At 35.9% G+C, this 19,532-nt stretch overlaps 1 protein-coding gene across 1 annotated transcript; it reads right to left on the bottom strand.

The window, feature by feature from the left end:
- Positions 1 to 1,786: 1,786 nt before the first annotated feature.
- Positions 1,787 to 17,890, bottom strand: LOC144971528 (uncharacterized). Its single transcript, XM_078912529.1, has 8 exons — positions 17,795 to 17,890; positions 16,719 to 16,926; positions 15,961 to 16,106; positions 13,624 to 13,762; positions 11,621 to 11,757; positions 10,790 to 10,934; positions 6,311 to 6,440; positions 1,787 to 3,868 (listed from the first exon to the last, which is right to left on the bottom strand). Exons 1-8 carry the CDS (start codon positions 17,811 to 17,813, stop codon positions 3,701 to 3,703), a joined length of 1,092 nt encoding a protein of 363 aa, XP_078768655.1. The 5' UTR covers positions 17,814 to 17,890; the 3' UTR covers positions 1,787 to 3,700.
- Between the last annotated feature and the right edge of the window lie 1,642 nt (positions 17,891 to 19,532).

Below are 19,532 nucleotides of genomic sequence, written 5' to 3' on the forward strand. Positions count from 1 at the left end.
GGCTATGACACCGACATGATATGTTTAACCAGCGGCTACTTCGTTCAATAACTTACCTGCTTTTAATCAGTAATAATATACTCCTCTCTGTAACGAAAGTTTAGAGCTGAGCCTCTCTCTCTCTCTCTCTCTCTCTCTCTCTCTCTCTCTCTCTCTCTCCCTCTCTCTCTAATTGCACCTGACTTGAAAAACCAAAGATTTATAAAGAGATAATAAGGTTAAGGAACGAATGTTCGGTATGTAGACTTAAAAATCGTAAATCAAATAAATGAAACTTGCTTCATTGCCCTGGGCTGTGGTCTACGTGCCTGGCCTCAGCATTGGCGTTCCTCCTCATTATTTATCCTAATATTATGATTGGATTTTGTTGTACCTATCTATGTTCACTGTGATTTATCGCAATGTTTCAAAATAAGATTATGAACTGAAATATAGACTGTACTTGTCGATTATCATAGCTTTAGTGAAAGAGATGTGATAAGTCTTCCTCAACTGTTATAAATAATAAAGGCCCGTGGTTTTATGTCTTTTTCAATACGTGTCCAAATAACTTGCGCCATATTTCCACAGATTGAAATCAGGTGGATGTTTCTCTGAATATCTTACAGAGTAATCCACTTGTTATTTTGACACGATCATATCTGCCTTGCAAGTTTCGGATAGCTTACGGGTTATTTTTTTTTTTTTGGTCAAATTTATCAAGGCCCTGGTCCACTATCAAAAGTTATACAGTCTAAGCTTTGCTTTCAAGTTTTATGCCATGTTCTTGTTTCATGTTTTGTTCACGGAATTTTATGATTGTCCTTTTCTACTTTCAATAGCTTCATTATATCCGAGTAATAAACCGACATTTTTTTATTAATACTCACTGATCTTCTGTTCTGTTCAGAGATATTAATATGTTTTATTGTTTCCTCGTATACCATTAATTATGTGTGACCTCTCATGATGGCGTGTACTTTTGGCACGTCACTGTGAAGTAACCCAGTAAAAGGTTGGCTTTTTGGTACAATAATCGTACGATTTCAACTGTTGGGTTTTCCTGATTTTCCCATAGAGACACTGTATGGTTTAATTGCTCCAAGGATTTTCCTAGCTTACTACTTTTTGAGCGTGCTCCAGAAAAACGATGACTATTATAGGGCTTTAGACAGCCCATAGCCCCATTATTACTGGTGAAGGATTTGATGGTTGAGCTTTTTATATAGCGCAATATCTACTAAACGTGCTCAAAGCGCTTTACAAAGGGTCCCTGGCCAACAGCAATATTTAACATGTAGGACGGGACATGACGCCTGTTAGGCGAGATTACATTTTTCGGACAGAGACAACGCTGTTAACGGCCAGGTACTCATTTTACACCTGAGTACGGTGAGAGAATGTGAGTAAAGAGCCTTCTCCAAGGACTCAACTATGCGCCGAGCGAGGCTCGATCCCAGGACCTTCTGATCCGAAAGCGAGTATCATACTACTAGACCACATAGCCGCATGGTTGCTACTGGTATTATGATACCTTTATAATGCTTGGAAGAAGAAAGCGAGTACTTGTTTTATTTGAATAAATCGTTCTTTATAATTATTTATAATTATAATTCGTCATTAAATCATTAATCATTTTAAAGAAAATACACAATCTGTCATTTATGACCAGTTGACAGATACCGCAGTCGAAAATCTTTTAATGTGATTTGGACTTTATATAGAATACACACGAAGCCATGCAAATGCGGATGGCAACATTGAGAAAGACAACAAGAGACAATAATTAAACACAAGTAGATATTGCTTAATTCATTTATACACTTTTAATTTCACATACATTCCTCAAACAAGAATTCTTCTCTTTATCCATTCTTATATTCGATTCAGGCAATTTGGAAAGTTTTGCATTCTATTGCAACTGTTGGCCTTTAGGATTATAACGTGTTAGATATACATAATTAGAAACCAAAAAAAAAGTAATAAAAAATAAAGAAAATCGTGGGGGAAAAAACAAAACGAAATATAAAATATATGTTGAAATAAAACATTATTTTAAAATCTCCCATAAATTATTTTATTTCTGGTAATGTGTTATTTGTAAGAAACAAAAGAGAAATGTAAAAGAGGGGCACGAGTGAGTGTGCTATGATAGAGTTAAAGAACATGTATACAGAATATAGCAATTACAGAGTCAGTCTGTGTTGATTATCTGAGAGATAAATTAGTTTTTAAATTTACAAATAGATATAAAAGACGGATTGACTGGAAACGCAGATTTAATATTAATGTCAAACTTGGTTATGGGAGACGTCCCAAATTTCTTTAACATTTTCAGTTCTAAATTGAGAGATGTTTCTGATATGTGCAGATTTGGTAAGATAATACATGTGAAAAAAGAGAGAGTAAAGAAAGAGCGACTGAGAGAAAGAATTATGAGAATAAAGATAAGGGTATATGTGGAGAGTGAGTGTGTGCTTAAGTTTGTACTTGAGAGAGACAATAAGTGAGAGAGTGAAAGAGAAAGAAGAGAATAGAAAGAGTGAATGAGAGAGAGAGAGAGAGAGTTAGATAGATAGATAGAGAAAGAGAGAGAGTTAGAAAGAGATAAAAGATTGCTGTCGTCTGTGTATAATCAAGAAATTATATTATTTTACAAAAATGTTTAGAGTATTATAAACGCTATGTACAAATGGATATCACACGATCCGTGATCAAAGTTAAGACAATTTATAAAATAATATCAAAGTGGACATAATATAAGATTAACTATTATTCCGTGACTCTCTTTCCAATCCGAATTAAGAAATATTTGAAAGAAATATTATGTACACGCTGATTTGTTATAATGTAAAAGGCGTTTTTAATTCCTCATTCATCCATTCATAAAAACCATCAAGACATAATATACAAGAATAGATTCACAGACACACACAAACACACAAACACTGCGTATACACACATTTGACAAACCGGCTCAAAACGCTATTTAGTCGGTGTGAACAGGATTCTTTAAATTGGATTTCAAACTATAACTGTATAATGATCTGAAAATATATAAAAATCACAATAATTTTTCTAGGAGTCAAAAATAAGTAAGCTTGTTTTAAAAGTGTTTTTTTCTTGGATTGAGAGAGGTAAAAGGAACCGACTAACAAAAGAAAATTGTTGAATACCTCAATTTGTCTTACTCTTGTTTTTTTAATCGATAGACCTATAATAAAAATATTTTCACTATCTACATGTTTTGTTGATTTCCCATACATTTTAATGTGATTTATTGTTTATTAATGCAATAGTACAACTACAAGTTTTTTTTAAAAATCATTAAACACTTCGTGCGTCTGCATCATCGAGCTTAAAACATTTCATGTTGCTGTTCAATAATTAGATAGCAGAGAAGCAACCAGCATGTTTTTAAGTTCTTTAAATCAAAAGTAAATAAAGAAACACCTTTTTAAAACAAATTGTTTATAGGCTCATCAACAAACGTTAAGTGTATCATAATAATGATATTATGGGAACATATGAATTTCTCGGGATGTAATATATTGTAAAATTTGATATCTTAACTTAATTCTTCACGTAAAAAACAAACTTTTCAAACTACAATTTCTTTCCTCCGCTTATTCCAATTTCAAAATACTTAGGGGTCAGGGGGATTATAATCTCTCTGTCAGAAGGAATCAAGTTTATTGAATCATTCAGTTATTGAAATGTTTTACAAAGACATGGATGAGCGGTATGCCCATGCACCCGTGGAGAAGACAACTGCCACAAGGGTAAACAACAAATGGCCTGACGCACTAGGGGCTCCGTTATAACGTCCTCGTTCCTCGTAGTAGTAATTCATTCTTGTGCACAGGCTGTTATACAAAGTGGGGAAGGCCTGGAACAAGAGAAAGTCAGATGATAAACTTTTAACAAAGAGTGTGTAGGGTAACGTAGTTACCAAGAGCTCTCACGTCTCTTAACCGCAATGCTATTGTCGCGTGCCAGGCGAGACAGCGAGGTGGGTGTGCTCCGCGTGTATCATGCGCGCTAGGCTTACTGATACAATGAAGAAAATACGAGTAGAAGACGGAAGATGCGTGGCTTCACCAAAAGCGGGAAGTGAGAGCTCTTGGCAACATAATAATCGTTATCTACACGCTCTTTGCTTTTAATAACTATTGATCGGATGCGTGTGTGTGTGTGTTTGTGTGTGTGTGTTTGTATGTGTGTGTGTTAATTATTAGTTATTACTATTAAAACATTCGTAATATTTTATGCTTTGATCTTAGCTTATTTCTATTTCTATCAGCTTGTTTGATCAATGCAAAATCAGCGGTCTGATGAGGTGTGTAGAAAATATCAATGTGAAGTCAACCCTAGTCGTAAATTAGGGACGAGTTGAAATGATCCCACTTTTGCCTCCATCTTTGGAGTTCAATCCGGTTGCCTACTTTATTTTGCTTACGATGTGTTTCACTTTATTAGAGCCAATGTATGTACTGCAGGAAATTTGTTTTAAAATATTTTAAAATATTTTTTCATATCGATGAACAAAGATAATCGTCAACTTTCAATTATTCTCAAACTTTAGACTTCTTTTTCTTCTTCTTCTTCTTCTTCTTCTTCTTCTTCTTCTTCTTCTTCTTCTTCTTCTTCTTCTTCTTCTTCTTCTTCTACTACTACTTCTACTACTACTACTACTACTACTACTACTACTACTACTACTACTACTACTACTACTACTACTACTACTACACTACTACTACACTACTACTACTACTCCTATTACTACTACTACTACTACTACTACTACTACTACTACTACTACTACTACTACTACACTTCTACTACTACTCCTATTACTACTTCTACCATGTATTCTACTTCTTCTTCCTCTTGTCAACAAATGCCATCAAGCTGATGACAAACGCGCGCTCAGTTGTGCATGCTAAGTTATCATAATATGAGTTAATCATGGTATGACACGGATATATCATCTGGAAGTGCTTCTACGCTTTAATGGTCTGGGAAAAAAACATGTAAATTGGCACAACTGCACATTCGTTGCTCATTTGTAAGCGTCACCAGTCACCGCATTGGTGATATCGCGAAATCACTAGACAAGGCCTTGTGGCCTCGATAAACGTATTTTAAACGCACTTCCCCGATCGATGCAGGTGTCAATACGTACCTGGTTATTAACAGTGACAGAAATTATAAGAATGATTGTCCATAAAACAATGGATTTAAACAGAGCTCATAATATACGATAAATATCATTTCATTGTCTAAATGATTTGACGCTTTGCATGGAGACCTTTGAAATCAATTTCCGCCTGTGGTTGGACGATAAAATTGTGTGCAGATTGCATGTTCTAGGGGCATGCCTAATCGCCGTTCTAGTTCCAATACCAATTTAAGTTAGATCGTGAACCCCAGACTTTAGATTTTCATATTATCTTAAATTTATCTACGGGCAGTCAGTACACGGAACAGTTTACATTCCTAACCAAAGACTCTAAAAGTATGAATGACTTTTAAAAGACACTAACAGGATATTCTAAGGCATTTTGCCTAGGCAACCCTTACTATGACATGATATTATAAATAATATGCTATTTAACCCTCTCCTTACCAACTATAGGAAAATCGTCACATTCGTTACGATACAACCAACATTTTTACTTATTCAAATTTCTTTTGTACCTCAGAAAATTTAAAGAAAATGAATAGAGCATGTTTTGCTTAAAACAATAATCTATCGCAAGAATTTACTGCTATTGTGTCTGAGTGATAGAAATCTATTTTTGCGTTAATTGGGTGTGTAGTTTTGGGGGAAATCCTGAAAATAGCTCGTAAGGAGAGAGTTAAGCATTATTATAGTACGGATACCGGAAATAAAGGAGGTCGCCTCGGAGCCCAAGATGTAGACACATTCTTTGTCGACTACATTTCAAAGAATTCGGAGACTAGACTAGTACAATGAGATGCAACTTTAACATCAAGTTATATTTTCTCTATTTTATAGAGCTTTGATATGATATCTTACTTTTCTTTGGTTCGTTTTTCCCTTGAATCTTTTTAAACTTTGCATACTAGTTTACCACGATGTACTGATGTCATGGAGAAAACATTTTTTTCTAGGGTCTTTTGTTTAAAATGCCATGAACTTGAATATCCCTTGTAATAAAGGAATAAAGTCTTAAGACCTCAATTCTGTGATGGTGTGACCCTCGCTTTTAAACGACCCTGGTTGTTAGATTAAGTCTTGGGAATTAATAAGATCGATAAGAATCAAAATAGTTGAGAAATAATGGGTGAGAGAACAGTTTCTTACCTGCAGACATTGTTTTGGTAGAAGTTCACATTCCAGCTCGGTTCTCATTCCAGTGACAGCACGTTCACATGTCTGGTACTGATGACGTGCCCAGGCACTCATCTCACAGTCGACCTGCTCCAGGCGGTTGCTGGTGAAGTAAATGAATGAAACATTGATTTGTGCTATAACTGACATTAGGAATCATAATCCAACTGTGCTTTACGTCTCAATTAATACATTTCTTTGTTAAATGTTATCAGAGGAATTTAGCATTATATTAAATGTTATAGTTTGCTCTAGCTTTAGTAATAAAGACACTAGTAAGCACACTTGAACAAGTTATGGAATTCTTCAGTCAAATCCAGTTTTTGACCCATCGTCTCAAAACGGTATTATGTCGGAACGAACCATATGCTTAAAAACCGAATTAAATGTTAAACTGGTCAAAAATATAAATTGTTGGCATTAGCACCCTACCATATAGTGTCCATTCTCCTCAATAAAACATATAAACTCAACACAAGTCTGATGTTTCAGGCTATAAATTCAATTTTCAACATCTTAACCAACCCGACTTAATACCGTTTTGAGGCGAAGGGTCACATTTCTTTGATAAAGGTTATCAGAGGAATTTAGCATTATATTAAATGTTATAGTTTGCTCTAGCTTTAATAATGAAGACACTGGAAAGTACACTTGAACAAGTTATTAAATTTTTCAGTCAAATCCATTTTTTTTAAAATTTAACTGTCATGACGGGTCTTCCAATAAATTCATTTTAAGAGGTGACCTCTGGACTCTTCCGTGTGAGAACACTATAGTATGTCTCGAAACCTTAGATTCAATATTCCATTTATCGTTAAAAATAGGCACTGCCATTCCCCGCCACTCAAATAAAATTAAAAGATCGTGATTTATAATCACTAAGCTTTGCCAATGATATTGAAGTGTTATATACTTGTTTTGTGTGTAATGTGTTCAGCGCTGGAAGGCTGCGTTTCACAGAGCTCTTAAAATTATTGCATTTTACGGCTGTTTTAAGTGTAATTTCTATATAGGACTAATTTTATTTCATATTCAGAGGATTTCTTATGACTTTGTGCTGCTTTTGACGAAATTTCGTGAATTTTAAACATAATTTAACAATATTTTAAAGTTTTGTAAATTTTTGCAAGGATTTTTTTCATCTATTGAGACCATTTTTGTTTACGTTTTACGATTTTAAGAAGAAAAAAGCAACAGTGAGCTATTTTAATCTTATTACAACGGTCGACGGTGAACATCGAAAATGACAACACCTAATTATTGTTATAACTAATCACCCCAACACCTACGTACAATACGACACACAATTAATAATACACCGAATTTAGAAATAGACGTCTAGTGAAAATTTTGAGATCTTTGAATTAGTCAAGGCATACAGAAAGATAACAAAAAGAGGAAATAAAGGTGGAAAAAAAAACAAAAACCAGGAGAAGCCAAAGAATAAATCAAAAACAACTCAGTCAAATTAAAATGCAATAATTTAAATTCTACTAATAACAATGACGGAAGGCAACGGAAAACCACTGTCACTAACAGACTTTCCTAGGACATCAGCTGTCCCGAACACGTTGAACGTTTCAAACTGGTGCGAAATGAAACAATCACATTGGCCACGTGGAATATACGTACATTAAACCATTTAGGAAAATTTGAAAACGTTATTCAAGAAATGAAAAAGTTACAAATTAACATCCTTGGTATCTCAGAAACGAAGTTGAAGGGAGAAGAAGTAGTTAAAGAAGATGATTTTGTATTGTATTATGCAGGTGGAAAACATCATAAAAAAGGAGTTGGAATTCTTTTAGACAAATCGACATCAAAGTGCTATTTAGATCATGTTGCAATCTCAGAAAGAATTATTTTAGTAAAGTTGAAAGGAAACCCGTTTAATGTTAATATTATTCAAATATACGCCCCGACATGAGACAGTGACGAAAACACAATTGAGACATTCTATCAAGATATGGAACAAGCATTAAAACAATGTAAATCTGACGAAATTCGTTTAATAATTGGTGGTTTCAATACAAAGGTTGGTAACGAGAGAGTTGAAAATATCGTTGGTCCCCACCAAATATGATAGAGGAGAAAGACTTGTCGACTGGTGCAGATTGGAAAACCTTACTATTGTCAATACATGGTTTAAAAACCACGATAGAAAGAAGTGGACATGGATAAGCCCAGGTGGCCTTTATAAAAATCTGATAGACTTTATTCTGGTCCAACATCGATGCAGAAATATCGTACGCAACGCAACAACTATTCCAAGTGTAATAGTAACCTGTCAAGGCCACGCTAAAAATAAAACTTAAACAATAAAGAAAAAGAAAGTGGAACCAAAACTGCAATTAGATCTATTGGGAATTAACCATCAAATAAAAAATGATTACAAAGAATGCGTGCAAGAAAAAAGTGAAAACTTGACCTCAGATATAAACATAGATGAGTACTGGAATCAAGTATCGAACTGCATCACAGAATCTGCAAGAGAAACTATTCCATCTGTGAAAAAACACGAACCAAAACATAAGTGGATGGATGACAAGATCTTGAAACTGATGAATGGAAGACGAAATCTAGAACGCAACAGGAATGAATATAAAGAGGCATATAAGATTATAAAACTTGAGTGTAAGAGAGCAAAGGAAGATTATATTGAACATGAATGTCACAGAATTGAAAGACTAAAACAATCTAACACCAAACAATTCTACCAGTCAATACCAGATCTAAGTGGAAAACGCCCAGCCGTGGCAAGAAAATGTGTTAAAGACGCGAACGGTAATATACTTATCGACAACAACGAAATTTTGGAACGTTGGGCAGTATAAATAAAAAATCTATACGCGGATGACAAAAGAGGGACGAGTTTGGATAAAGAAATCTCTACTGTGAACACGGGTCCCCAGATTACGCGAGAAGCAGTAGAAGCTGTTTGCAAAGAGATGAAAAAGGGGAAAGGGGTAGGCCAAGATAGCTTCTCAATAGAATTGATTGACGCCCTCGACGATCTGGGAATAGACATTCTGACAAAAGCCTTTAATGTCTTATATGAAAAAGGTGAATTGCCTAATGTCTTAAGACAATCGGTATTCATTACGATATCCAAAAAACAAGGTACTATTGACTGTGACCAACACAGAACAATCAGCATAGTGAGCCAGGCCACAAAAATTATGTTAAGAATACTTATGAAAAGAATGAGGAGCAAGATCTCTCCAGAGATAAGTGACGAGCAGTTTGGTTTTGTTAAAGAAAAGAGTACGGTAAATGCAATCTTTACATTGAAAACATTAATGTAACGGTCACTGGAAAAACAAAAATCACTTTATCTATGCTTCATTTATTATTCCGAACAGCACGATACGCTATTCAAAATCTTAGAAAAGATCAGTATAGACAGTAAAGACCTTCGACTTGTGAAAAACTTATATTGGAATCAAACAGCGTGTGTCAAACTGGATAATGAAACATCGGACTTCTTTAACATCGAGAAGGGAGTAAGACGAGGTTGCGTCTTATCACCGGACCTATTTAACATAGATAGTGAAATAATATTCAAAGAAATTGAAGATATGAAAGGGGTCGTCGTTGGAGGGCAGAATATGAATAGCATAAGATATGCAGACGAGGGTACTCTGATGGCCTACTCTCCAGAACACGTGCATAACAATTTTAGATATAGTGGTGTGCAAAAGTGAAGAAATGGGCTTGAAACTAAATATTAAGAAAACCGAATGCATGGTGGTCTCAAAGAATGACAACAACGCGACCTTCCACTTGTCAAGCAAAGGAGAGACCATCAAACAAGTAAAGAAATTTAAATATTTAGGCACTATTATCACCCATGACGCACGTGACATAGAGGATATAAAACAAAGAATAGCAATAGCAAAAAACGTGTTCCATAAATGCGACCAGTTGTGTCAAACAACAACCTAAACTTGAAGACCAGAATGAAAGTTGTAGAAACATGTTATAAGTACCCTTTTATATGGTTGTGAAACGTGGACGCTTGACAAAGAATGTACGAGGAGGTTAGAGGCATTTGAGATGTGGGTGTATAGAAGAATGTTGAGGATATCATGGACAGACAGGTGTACGAACGAGGAGTGTTGGAGAAGGTGAGAAAGGGAAGAATACTGATCGATAACATCAGAAAGAGGCAGTTACGCTTTCTGGGACATGTGTGGAGAAGAGACGGAATAGAAAAGTTGGTAACATCTGGGATGATAGAAGGAAAGAGAGCTAGAGGAAGACAAAGAATGACTTGTTTAAATAACCTAAGAATGGCCAAATGTGACTTAAAAAGCAACACAGATTTCATGCGCACCGCAGAGGATTCGTGGAGACAGCTGATCGGCAACGTGCTCAAGAGCACAAGCCACGATGGATAATGATACTTGTTTTATCTACTTTATCTTGTCTCTGAGTGGTTTGTTTATTTACTTGCAAAACTGTATGAGAGACAACTGGTCAGCCGTTGGTTGTGGTGAAATCATCATCATCGTCTGCATTCGGGTATCCAATGTCTGGAAACACATACGTACTTCCGGAATGGGATTGCGGAAGCAATGGATGCCAGCAAGGTATACTGGGAAGTTGTAAATAAATAAAGTGTAATTCCTCTGAAATCAAATATACATTCTTATTCTATTCTTCCTCCACTATCAACTTCTCAACTTTTCTACTCATGCGTCAATCTTTATTATACTTGGTATCCTAATCCACTACCTCCTCCACAAACTCCTTTTCCATATCATCATGTTGCTCTTCTTCTTCTGTCTCCTTATGTTCCGTTCCTTCTTTTTATTTCTTCGTCATATTCTTTTCTCTTCTCTTTCCCCCTCCTCCTTCTCCTCCTCCTTCTCCTGCTCCTCCTCCTCCTCCTCCTCCTCCTCCTCTTACTACTACTACTACTACTACTACTACTACTACTACTACTACTACTACTACTACTACTACTACTACTACTACTACTACTACTACTTCTTCTACTATTTCTCCTTCTTCTCTTCCTCCTTCTCCTCTTACTCTCCATCATCATATCTTCTTCTTCTTCTTCTTCTACTTCTCCTCCTTCTTTCACTTCCCAACCTCCATGTTCTCTTCTTTCTTTTCCTCCACCAAAACCACATCCTCCTCCTCCTTTTCCTCCTTTTCCTCCTCCTCCTCCTCCTCCTCCTCCTCCTCCTCCTTCACCACCATCACCACTACTACCACACTACCTTCTCTTCCATTGCCTCATGCTCGTCCTGAAACCCACACACATAAGCATACCTCCAATATTCCTGCACAGGACATCCACTCCCCTTTCAAAGCTGCCCAGTTCGATACCCATCTCTGCCAACACACGGGCTGAATCAGGACATGTCATGGCCTTCTGTCTGATACACTGGGCCAAAGAATCTCGGTTCCTGGGGTACGAGAATGTTGTAATAGGTAAATAGAGCATAAGCAAGTGTAAAGCAACATTTGTATAAGCAATTGTAAATTATTGCAACCAAGTGGGATTTCGTCAGATCTTTGTAAATCAATACGATTCAGTAGACTGATGTCACGCCTCTCGGCAACGGCGGCCATCTTGGTTCTAAACAAAGAAAATCATTACTTTTGATTCTTCATGCTGGCTAGAACTTTTCATATGGCTTGTGACCAGAATGTGGAAAGTCAAAACATGATCAAATTTATGTTTTTTTTTTCTTTGGATACGCTTTTATGTTCGCCGGAGAAACATTTCATACGGGCGTCCGCCATTGTTTCGATAGTTTAGAGCCAGTGGTACTAAGTTACCATGCGTCATTAGGAAGGAAGTGACGTTATGACTGTTGAAGAGTATTGTCAACAGTCAACAACACATCATCTCCATGTGGTAACTCCAAGGTCTAAAGTGAGAGAGTCCATCAGATGACGGATTGGACCAGTTGATTTCAATGGCAATCGGACCTCCTAGATAAATGCATAAATACGGTATAAATCCATCGTTCAATTGTGGCAATAGTGCTCTTTATTACCTTGGTAACCCCCCTCCGCCCATTGAGCACGCCAAATGAACCCAATTTACATCCCACACAGTGCACTTTTACTGTTAGGCATCTTTTATTTTCTAAAATTAGCTTTACAGCATCATTGATCTCCTGGGGTAATTCTAGCCACAATATTTGGACAATGCCTATGTAAGCATTTAGAGCGTATAATGGAGGGTACTTACGACTGTTCTCTACTCTTTTGATAGAATACTCGTCTAATCAATACCACTTTCTGTCAACTCACCTCGGCTAGAAAATTAGTTTTGGGTTGATCAATATTAGTTGACCCTTTATGGGTTACCATTTAGGCAGGTTGACATAGAATTAAAATGAAAAGTACTTTATAGAAAGAGTAAATCAAGAAAGTAATTTGTGTCTTTGTGTTATTGTTCAAGAAGGTTTCCTCTTCGTTTTGTAATGTTTGACATCGTATGAGATGGTCTTATATAGATAGTATGCGCTTGGCTAAGAAGCTCATAACATTGCCATCCGGAAGTATATCGGACCAACATGCAAAAATGTGTGTATCCATGAACGTTTATAGTCAGGTTCATACAGTTCAGTGAGCATTACTCATAAAAGCGGATGGCAAAAAGAAAAAATAAAGACCTGAGTGACGTCATCTTCGAACTATCTATAGACTATGTGATTTTCTTTAACACCATCCCTTTATTAAAGATAGTATTTGTGTGTAATATATTGGTAACCATATAATGCTCTCTGTTTCGGAGAAAAAAAATGCTCCATGATCCCATGAGGTTACGTGAGACTATGTGAAGAGGTGGATGTTTGTGGAAATTTGCTACTACTCAATTTTCTATTGTTTGCTTGTCCCAAGTTTTCTTGAGCGTTGGAGAAACTTTTTATCTAACCATCCAATCATGATGTGTCCATAATTTACCTTTGGCTTTGAGTAGATATGACCTTGTTTTTGTCGGGGTTTTTTTTGTGTTTAACGGCGCTTTCAACACTATTTACGTTATTTAAGCGCCCGGGATATGATCTTAAAGTGTTGCTAAAGCAATTAACATTATAATAAATAAAGAACCTGAGATAAATTTTCAATAATATTTGATAGGGAATGAGATTAGCGGAAGAGTAGCGTCCACGAGGACGAGAGACGCATGCGCTCAACCAACATGACGTTCTCTCTCTAATAACTTTTCCGCCGGTGACGTCACAGACTATGACGTCCAATCAAGGGACGCTACTCTTCCGCTAATCTCATTCCCTATTGAGATGTGTATGACTTACAAACAAAACTGGTACACTTGATCTCCGTTCTCTCCAATAACCGTGGACCTTGCCAAAGCAATGTCTGAGATCTGGGATGGGCTCAGATTGACGTAGTTGTAACATTGACGAATTTCATTGGCCAAAGTGTAGCGACAGGCTGGAAGTAAAAAAAAAAGAAATAGAATCTGTCAAATGTGACCAAACGTCGCTCCAAAAAGGCATTATGTTGACGTGGTTTAAATGCTAAATCTAAAATTTATTAGTTAGAAAAATGAGATTTGAGTTCCATTTATATGGTTAATCGAGGAGAATGATTGTAGTCACTTATGACGGCCAAAACTAACATTTTGTATTTTGGATCATTTCAGCACTGGAATTCCTTTTCACCTCGACTTAATATCGTTTTGAGGTGATGGGTCAGACATTTATGCCCCCCCCCCCCCCCGGGGAAGGGGAAGGAATCAAAATATAATCGACTATTATGCCAGATAGCTGTAATCGATGCCATGTTACACCAAGAGTCCTGGAGACAGTTGACAAAAACGGCCTCCAACCGAGAAAGATGGCGTGGCACCGTGTCAGCCCTATATGTGCTGATCAAGCGCCAAACGGATACGTAAGTATCATTGTTATCATTTTATTAGGACTATTGCTATTAGTATTATTATTGTAAGTATTAGTGTTATTACCATTCTTGTATATTTCGTGGTTATTAATGCCATCATTTATTTTTGTTTTATTAACCTTTTCTTTTTCACTTGCATGTATGATTGTCTAAATACTAGGAGTGAAAAATACTATTTAACTCTCTCCTTACCAGCCATTTTCAGGATTTTCCCCAAAACTTCACACCCAACTAACGCAAAAATATATTTTTTATCACTTAAAAACAATAGCAGTAAGTTCTTCCGATGAATAATTTCTTTAGCAAGACATACTCTCCAACACACTGTTCATTTTCTTCAAATTTTATGATGTACAAAAGAAACTTGAATAAGAAAAATGTTGGATTGTATCGTAACGAATATGACGATTTTCCTACAATTGGTAAGGAGAGGGTTAAACATGAAACTTGTTTATTGGCCTCCCTTAGCAGCTGGAATCGCTAAAATCAATAAATAGATGAGTAATTCAATGGGAAAGAGACATGGGTGCAAGTTGAGAATTTGAGTAGATGGTGCAAAGCAGATAGCAAATTAGAATAATTCAATGGGAGAGAGGCATGAGTGCAAGTTTTGAATTTGAGTAGATGGTGCAAAGCAGATAGCAAATTAGAGTAATTCAATGGGAAAGAGGCATGAGTGCAAGTTTTGAATTTGAGTAGATGGTGCAAAGCAGATAGCAAATTAGAGTAATTCAATGGGAAAGAGGCATGAGTGCAAGTTTTGAATTTGAGTAGATGGTGCAAAGAAGATAGCAAATTAGAGTAATTCAATGGGAAAGAGGCATGAGTGCAAGTTTTGAATTTGAGTAGATGGTGCAAAGAAGATAGCAAATTTGAGTAATTCAATGGGAAAGAGGCATGGGTGCAATTTTAGAATTTGAGTAGATGGTGCAAAGCAGATAGCAAATTATGAGGAGAACATCAGTGATAGAAAATCTGCACGCAGGTTAAGGTTTATATTTTTTGGAGTGAATATTTTGTTTAGCATTCATGCTTAATCAATTTTCAGATTTAAAAAAATCAAACACAATGTATTCTGCCATTCTAGTAGTTTTTGTTCTATGATTAACAATATATACCATTTCAATTTAAGGACTCTAATTCCAAACACCTTGGTTCCATGGATCATTTCCTATGGAGAATAGAGAAATGAAACTCTCTAATGAGATTTAGGGACATTTGGTTTATCCTTATAGTAAATATCATATCACAATACAATTATATTTTCTGATCTGGACAAAACTCAAAGCGTGCCAACTTTAATATAAGAATACAAGAACAATCTGGAAAGATCGGCATAAATCAATCTCAAACAACTTAGAAAGAAAATTCAAGATAGAAAATTATCCCCTAAGGGAGTCCTCAGCTCCAAAATTCACCAACATCATCACACGAGCCACACTATGGAATTTGATACCATGAGCTGTTTAACTCATTCAATCCTAGAGATTTTTGCTACTTTTCAGAATTTGAAAAAAAAAGGATTAAAAATGAGAATGTAGCCTACATATATATTTTTATTTAATTAACATTAACATTTAAAAATCAAAAACATTAGCTCTGATCCTACGCCTATAATTTGTCTCAGAAAAAAAATGTAATAAATAGGCATGGGGTAAAAGTAATCCGGGTAAACTACGGATATAGTCAGTGTCAGGGTTGAGTGAGTTAAGTTAACATTATTAACTTACGATGAGAGCAGGTCTGGTAAAATGATCCAAAGAGAGATTGGGATTGGGAAATTATTGTTTGTTTCTCCACAGTCCCCATACAGATGGTACTGTTGTAGAGTCTCTGGGTGACTGCCTGGCCACACACGTCCACCTGTGGTCGTACTCTGGAAACGTTTATCAAAAAGTTTGAGTACAAAATGGTTCATGCACATTTTCATACATTTAGGTTGGGTTTTTTTTCCGTGAGAAATAGGATTAAATAAAATATTACTAATTTGAACAAGATAAGTATTTTATATTGGCCCCTTTGATTTATTTTCATTAGATTAGCTATACTCCCGTTAGGAAAACATAGACAATAAAAGAACAGATTACTTTTCATGACCATTGCTCACCAAACGATTAATCTTGCGAGCCAGGCTTTGACAACATCTTTGACAACAGCAACAACTGAACTGTTGAGCTGAACTGAGTACAAGTTGACATTCCTTTAGCCATGTACAAATTTATATCTGGAGTCATAGCAATACAAGCTTCAGTTTTTGTCACCATATCAGTCTTTAAAACTGCTACTTGCCATTTGCGTTTTACAAGGCTCCGCATACACGGTCTTCCACACCACTTTTGATCATGACAAAACATTTTTAAAAAAATAACAATCAAACATAAAAACAACAACGAAATTTACAATGTTATAAACAACACTGTTATAACAGCGACCACAACGACAACAACAACAACAACCAAAACCATAATAATGAAACAAAACAACTTACACACAAGCCCTTGCTTTGAAAGCAGCGATGCCTTCAGCAGGGGCAGATCCCTCCGTCCCATTCGATGCTATGTATCGTAGATTGGATAGGTTTAATGAGGCATTTTGAGCACATGCGGTGGCCGATCGTAGCCAGGCTTGCTGGCACTGTGTCTGGGATTGACCATCCGTCATAAGAATGACACTCAGGGCTATGGCAGCCACCAAATCTAAAGAATTTTATACATTTAATCAGTCACATATTGTAGATTATTTTAATCCAGTTCGACTGGCTTGACCCATTGCCTCAAAACTGTATTATGTTGGGGTGATTGTGATGCTAAGAATTGATTTTATAGTCAAGAACAAGAGACTTGGGTTGAATTTTCAAGTTTTGTGGAGGAGAACAAAAGTCGTATTTAAGAGTGCTAAAAATCAATAGTTCATTTTTTTTATCAATTAAGCTTTAATTGTTAGTATCTGGTTAATCTCGCCATATTCCCGTTTGGAGACGATGGGTCACATATAATATAACACAATATAATATAATATAATATAATATAATATAATATAATATAATCAACAACCGAAAGATCTTTAGACATTTTCCCTCCAGACTTTTTGTAATTTGGGCATTTACAGTAAAATATTTCTTTTTACTTGAATGTGGTCTTTTTCTGCATATTATGTATTGTTAATTGAGGTCCAAAACATGCTTAATTATTATTTTATGAACAAATCAAACCATTCAATTACAGACGTTTAACTTTTATCCTCAGTCATTTTTGAGAAAAAAAATTCGAATACAGATTCAATGATTTATCAAATGATGCTATTTGGACCAAAACATTTGGAATCTGAAGCAACGCTCAAATTTTGATATTTCTTATTAAATTGGTAGATTTATGTATAATATTGACTTCGAATTTTTAAATCTTAGTGTAAAATAAATGTCACAATTATAACAGCACTGTAAAAAGAGTATTTTGAAAAGTAAAAGAATTAGATAGATCCAAATGGAATAGAACATAATTTCTTCAAGACATAATAGCATCCGTCAAACATAATTTGTCCAAGAATGAAGTAAAAAAGACTTACATCTATAAATTGCCTTCATGGTAAGTTTTTTGAAGTTCGAAAGGAAAGATGACTTTCCACCAGTACAAAATATTGAAATAATTTATTTCTTAATTCGGCCTTTAGCTTTTATAGTTCCTACGTCATATTTCATAAACCAGACGGGGATTTCTCACGTGACCTAATCACATTGGTCACGTCAACCAATGAAATCAATTCAGAGTAGATGAGTGGATGGATGGTCAATGAGTAATTAATTTGTACAGATTTATTGACAATGAGTAGATTAATGAAGTGTGTTTAAAAGCAAATCGCTGTGTCGTGTGAATATGTGCATGTGAATGTGACACCTTTCTCATGATGTGTTAATCCATCTGTAGGCGATTGACAGATAAGCTGCGATTATCAAAAGCGGTGAACATCGCCCCGGGAGGGCAAGGAGAGGGGGGGAATAGGTATAGAGACAATAATATGATGTTCTCCTTTATCTCCCTGCTATTTGTTTTCCTCCTCCTCACCGCCATCATCACCATCGTTGTCTTCCTCATCATCTTCAACATCGTCACCATCATCATTACCTCATCACCAGTATGGTCTTCTTCTCGCAACAAAGTTTTCAGTGTTTTGTCCCCCGGAGACCCAGGTGTACTAAAAAGAAAAAGAAAAGATATCATCAGCAGTAGCAGCAGCATCATCATCGTCATCATCATCATCATCATCATCATCATCATCATCATCATCATCATCATCATCATCATCGTCATCAACAACAACAACAATATATCATCATCGTTGTCGTCGTCGTCGTCATCATCATCATCATCATCATCATCATCATCATCATCATCATCATCAACAACAACAACAACAATCTACCATCATAGTGATCATCATCATCATCATCATCATCATCATCATCATCATCAACAACAACAACAACAATCTACCATCATAGTGATCATCATCATCATCATCATCATCATCATCATCATCATCATCATCATCATCATCATCATCATCGTCATCATTAGTCAGTCAGTTGCGGCATCAAACAACCACTAAAACCACCACCACCACCATCATCGTCATCGTTGTCGTGGTCGTCGTCGTCATCATCATCATCACCATCATCATGATCAACAACAATAACATTAACTAAAGCTTACATCTCAATACAAACCTGTCAAAAAAATGTGACAGCACTATTCATTCTCGCGGTGCTATTTGAAGAAACCGCCAGGATGTTTTAGCAATGAGCCAATCAGATTAGGCCGACATGATGACTGCGGGATTTTGATTGATCGACGTCCTCCATGCACGAGACAAATTGATGAAGAGGACTCGTACTTGGTAATCAATAAAGGTGTTTCCTTGGAAAACCAATCATGCCATTCAAAAAAAAAATTTCTTGCAGATTTAATTCGTAAATTTAAGCAAAATAACTATAAATGCTCAGTATATCTAGAGGCTTCGATATGCTAATTTATCATACAAAAACTGATTTTTGGAGTCTTTCTACGTATGATTGGACTTTATCAACTATTTATGCGCAACATTTTAACACTTCAGACCGGCGTTTCATTATCTATCTCGGATGTACCAACTTAGTATTATTTTTCACACGCGTAAATTGGCAGGGTGGAAATACTTGATTTAAAAAGATGAATTTCAATTTCGCAATAAAATAAAAATCGAAACAGGAAAAGAGCTTAAAAATCTGAGAGTTACGTTTGACGTAAACAATGTTTTGAATAAAATA

This window comes from Berghia stephanieae, chromosome 4, assembly GCF_034508935.2.
Source record: "Berghia stephanieae isolate SIO BIC M18660-M18661 chromosome 4, UCSD_Bste_1.3, whole genome shotgun sequence".
In the NCBI taxonomy this organism is placed as follows: Eukaryota; Metazoa; Mollusca; class Gastropoda; order Nudibranchia; family Aeolidiidae; genus Berghia; species Berghia stephanieae.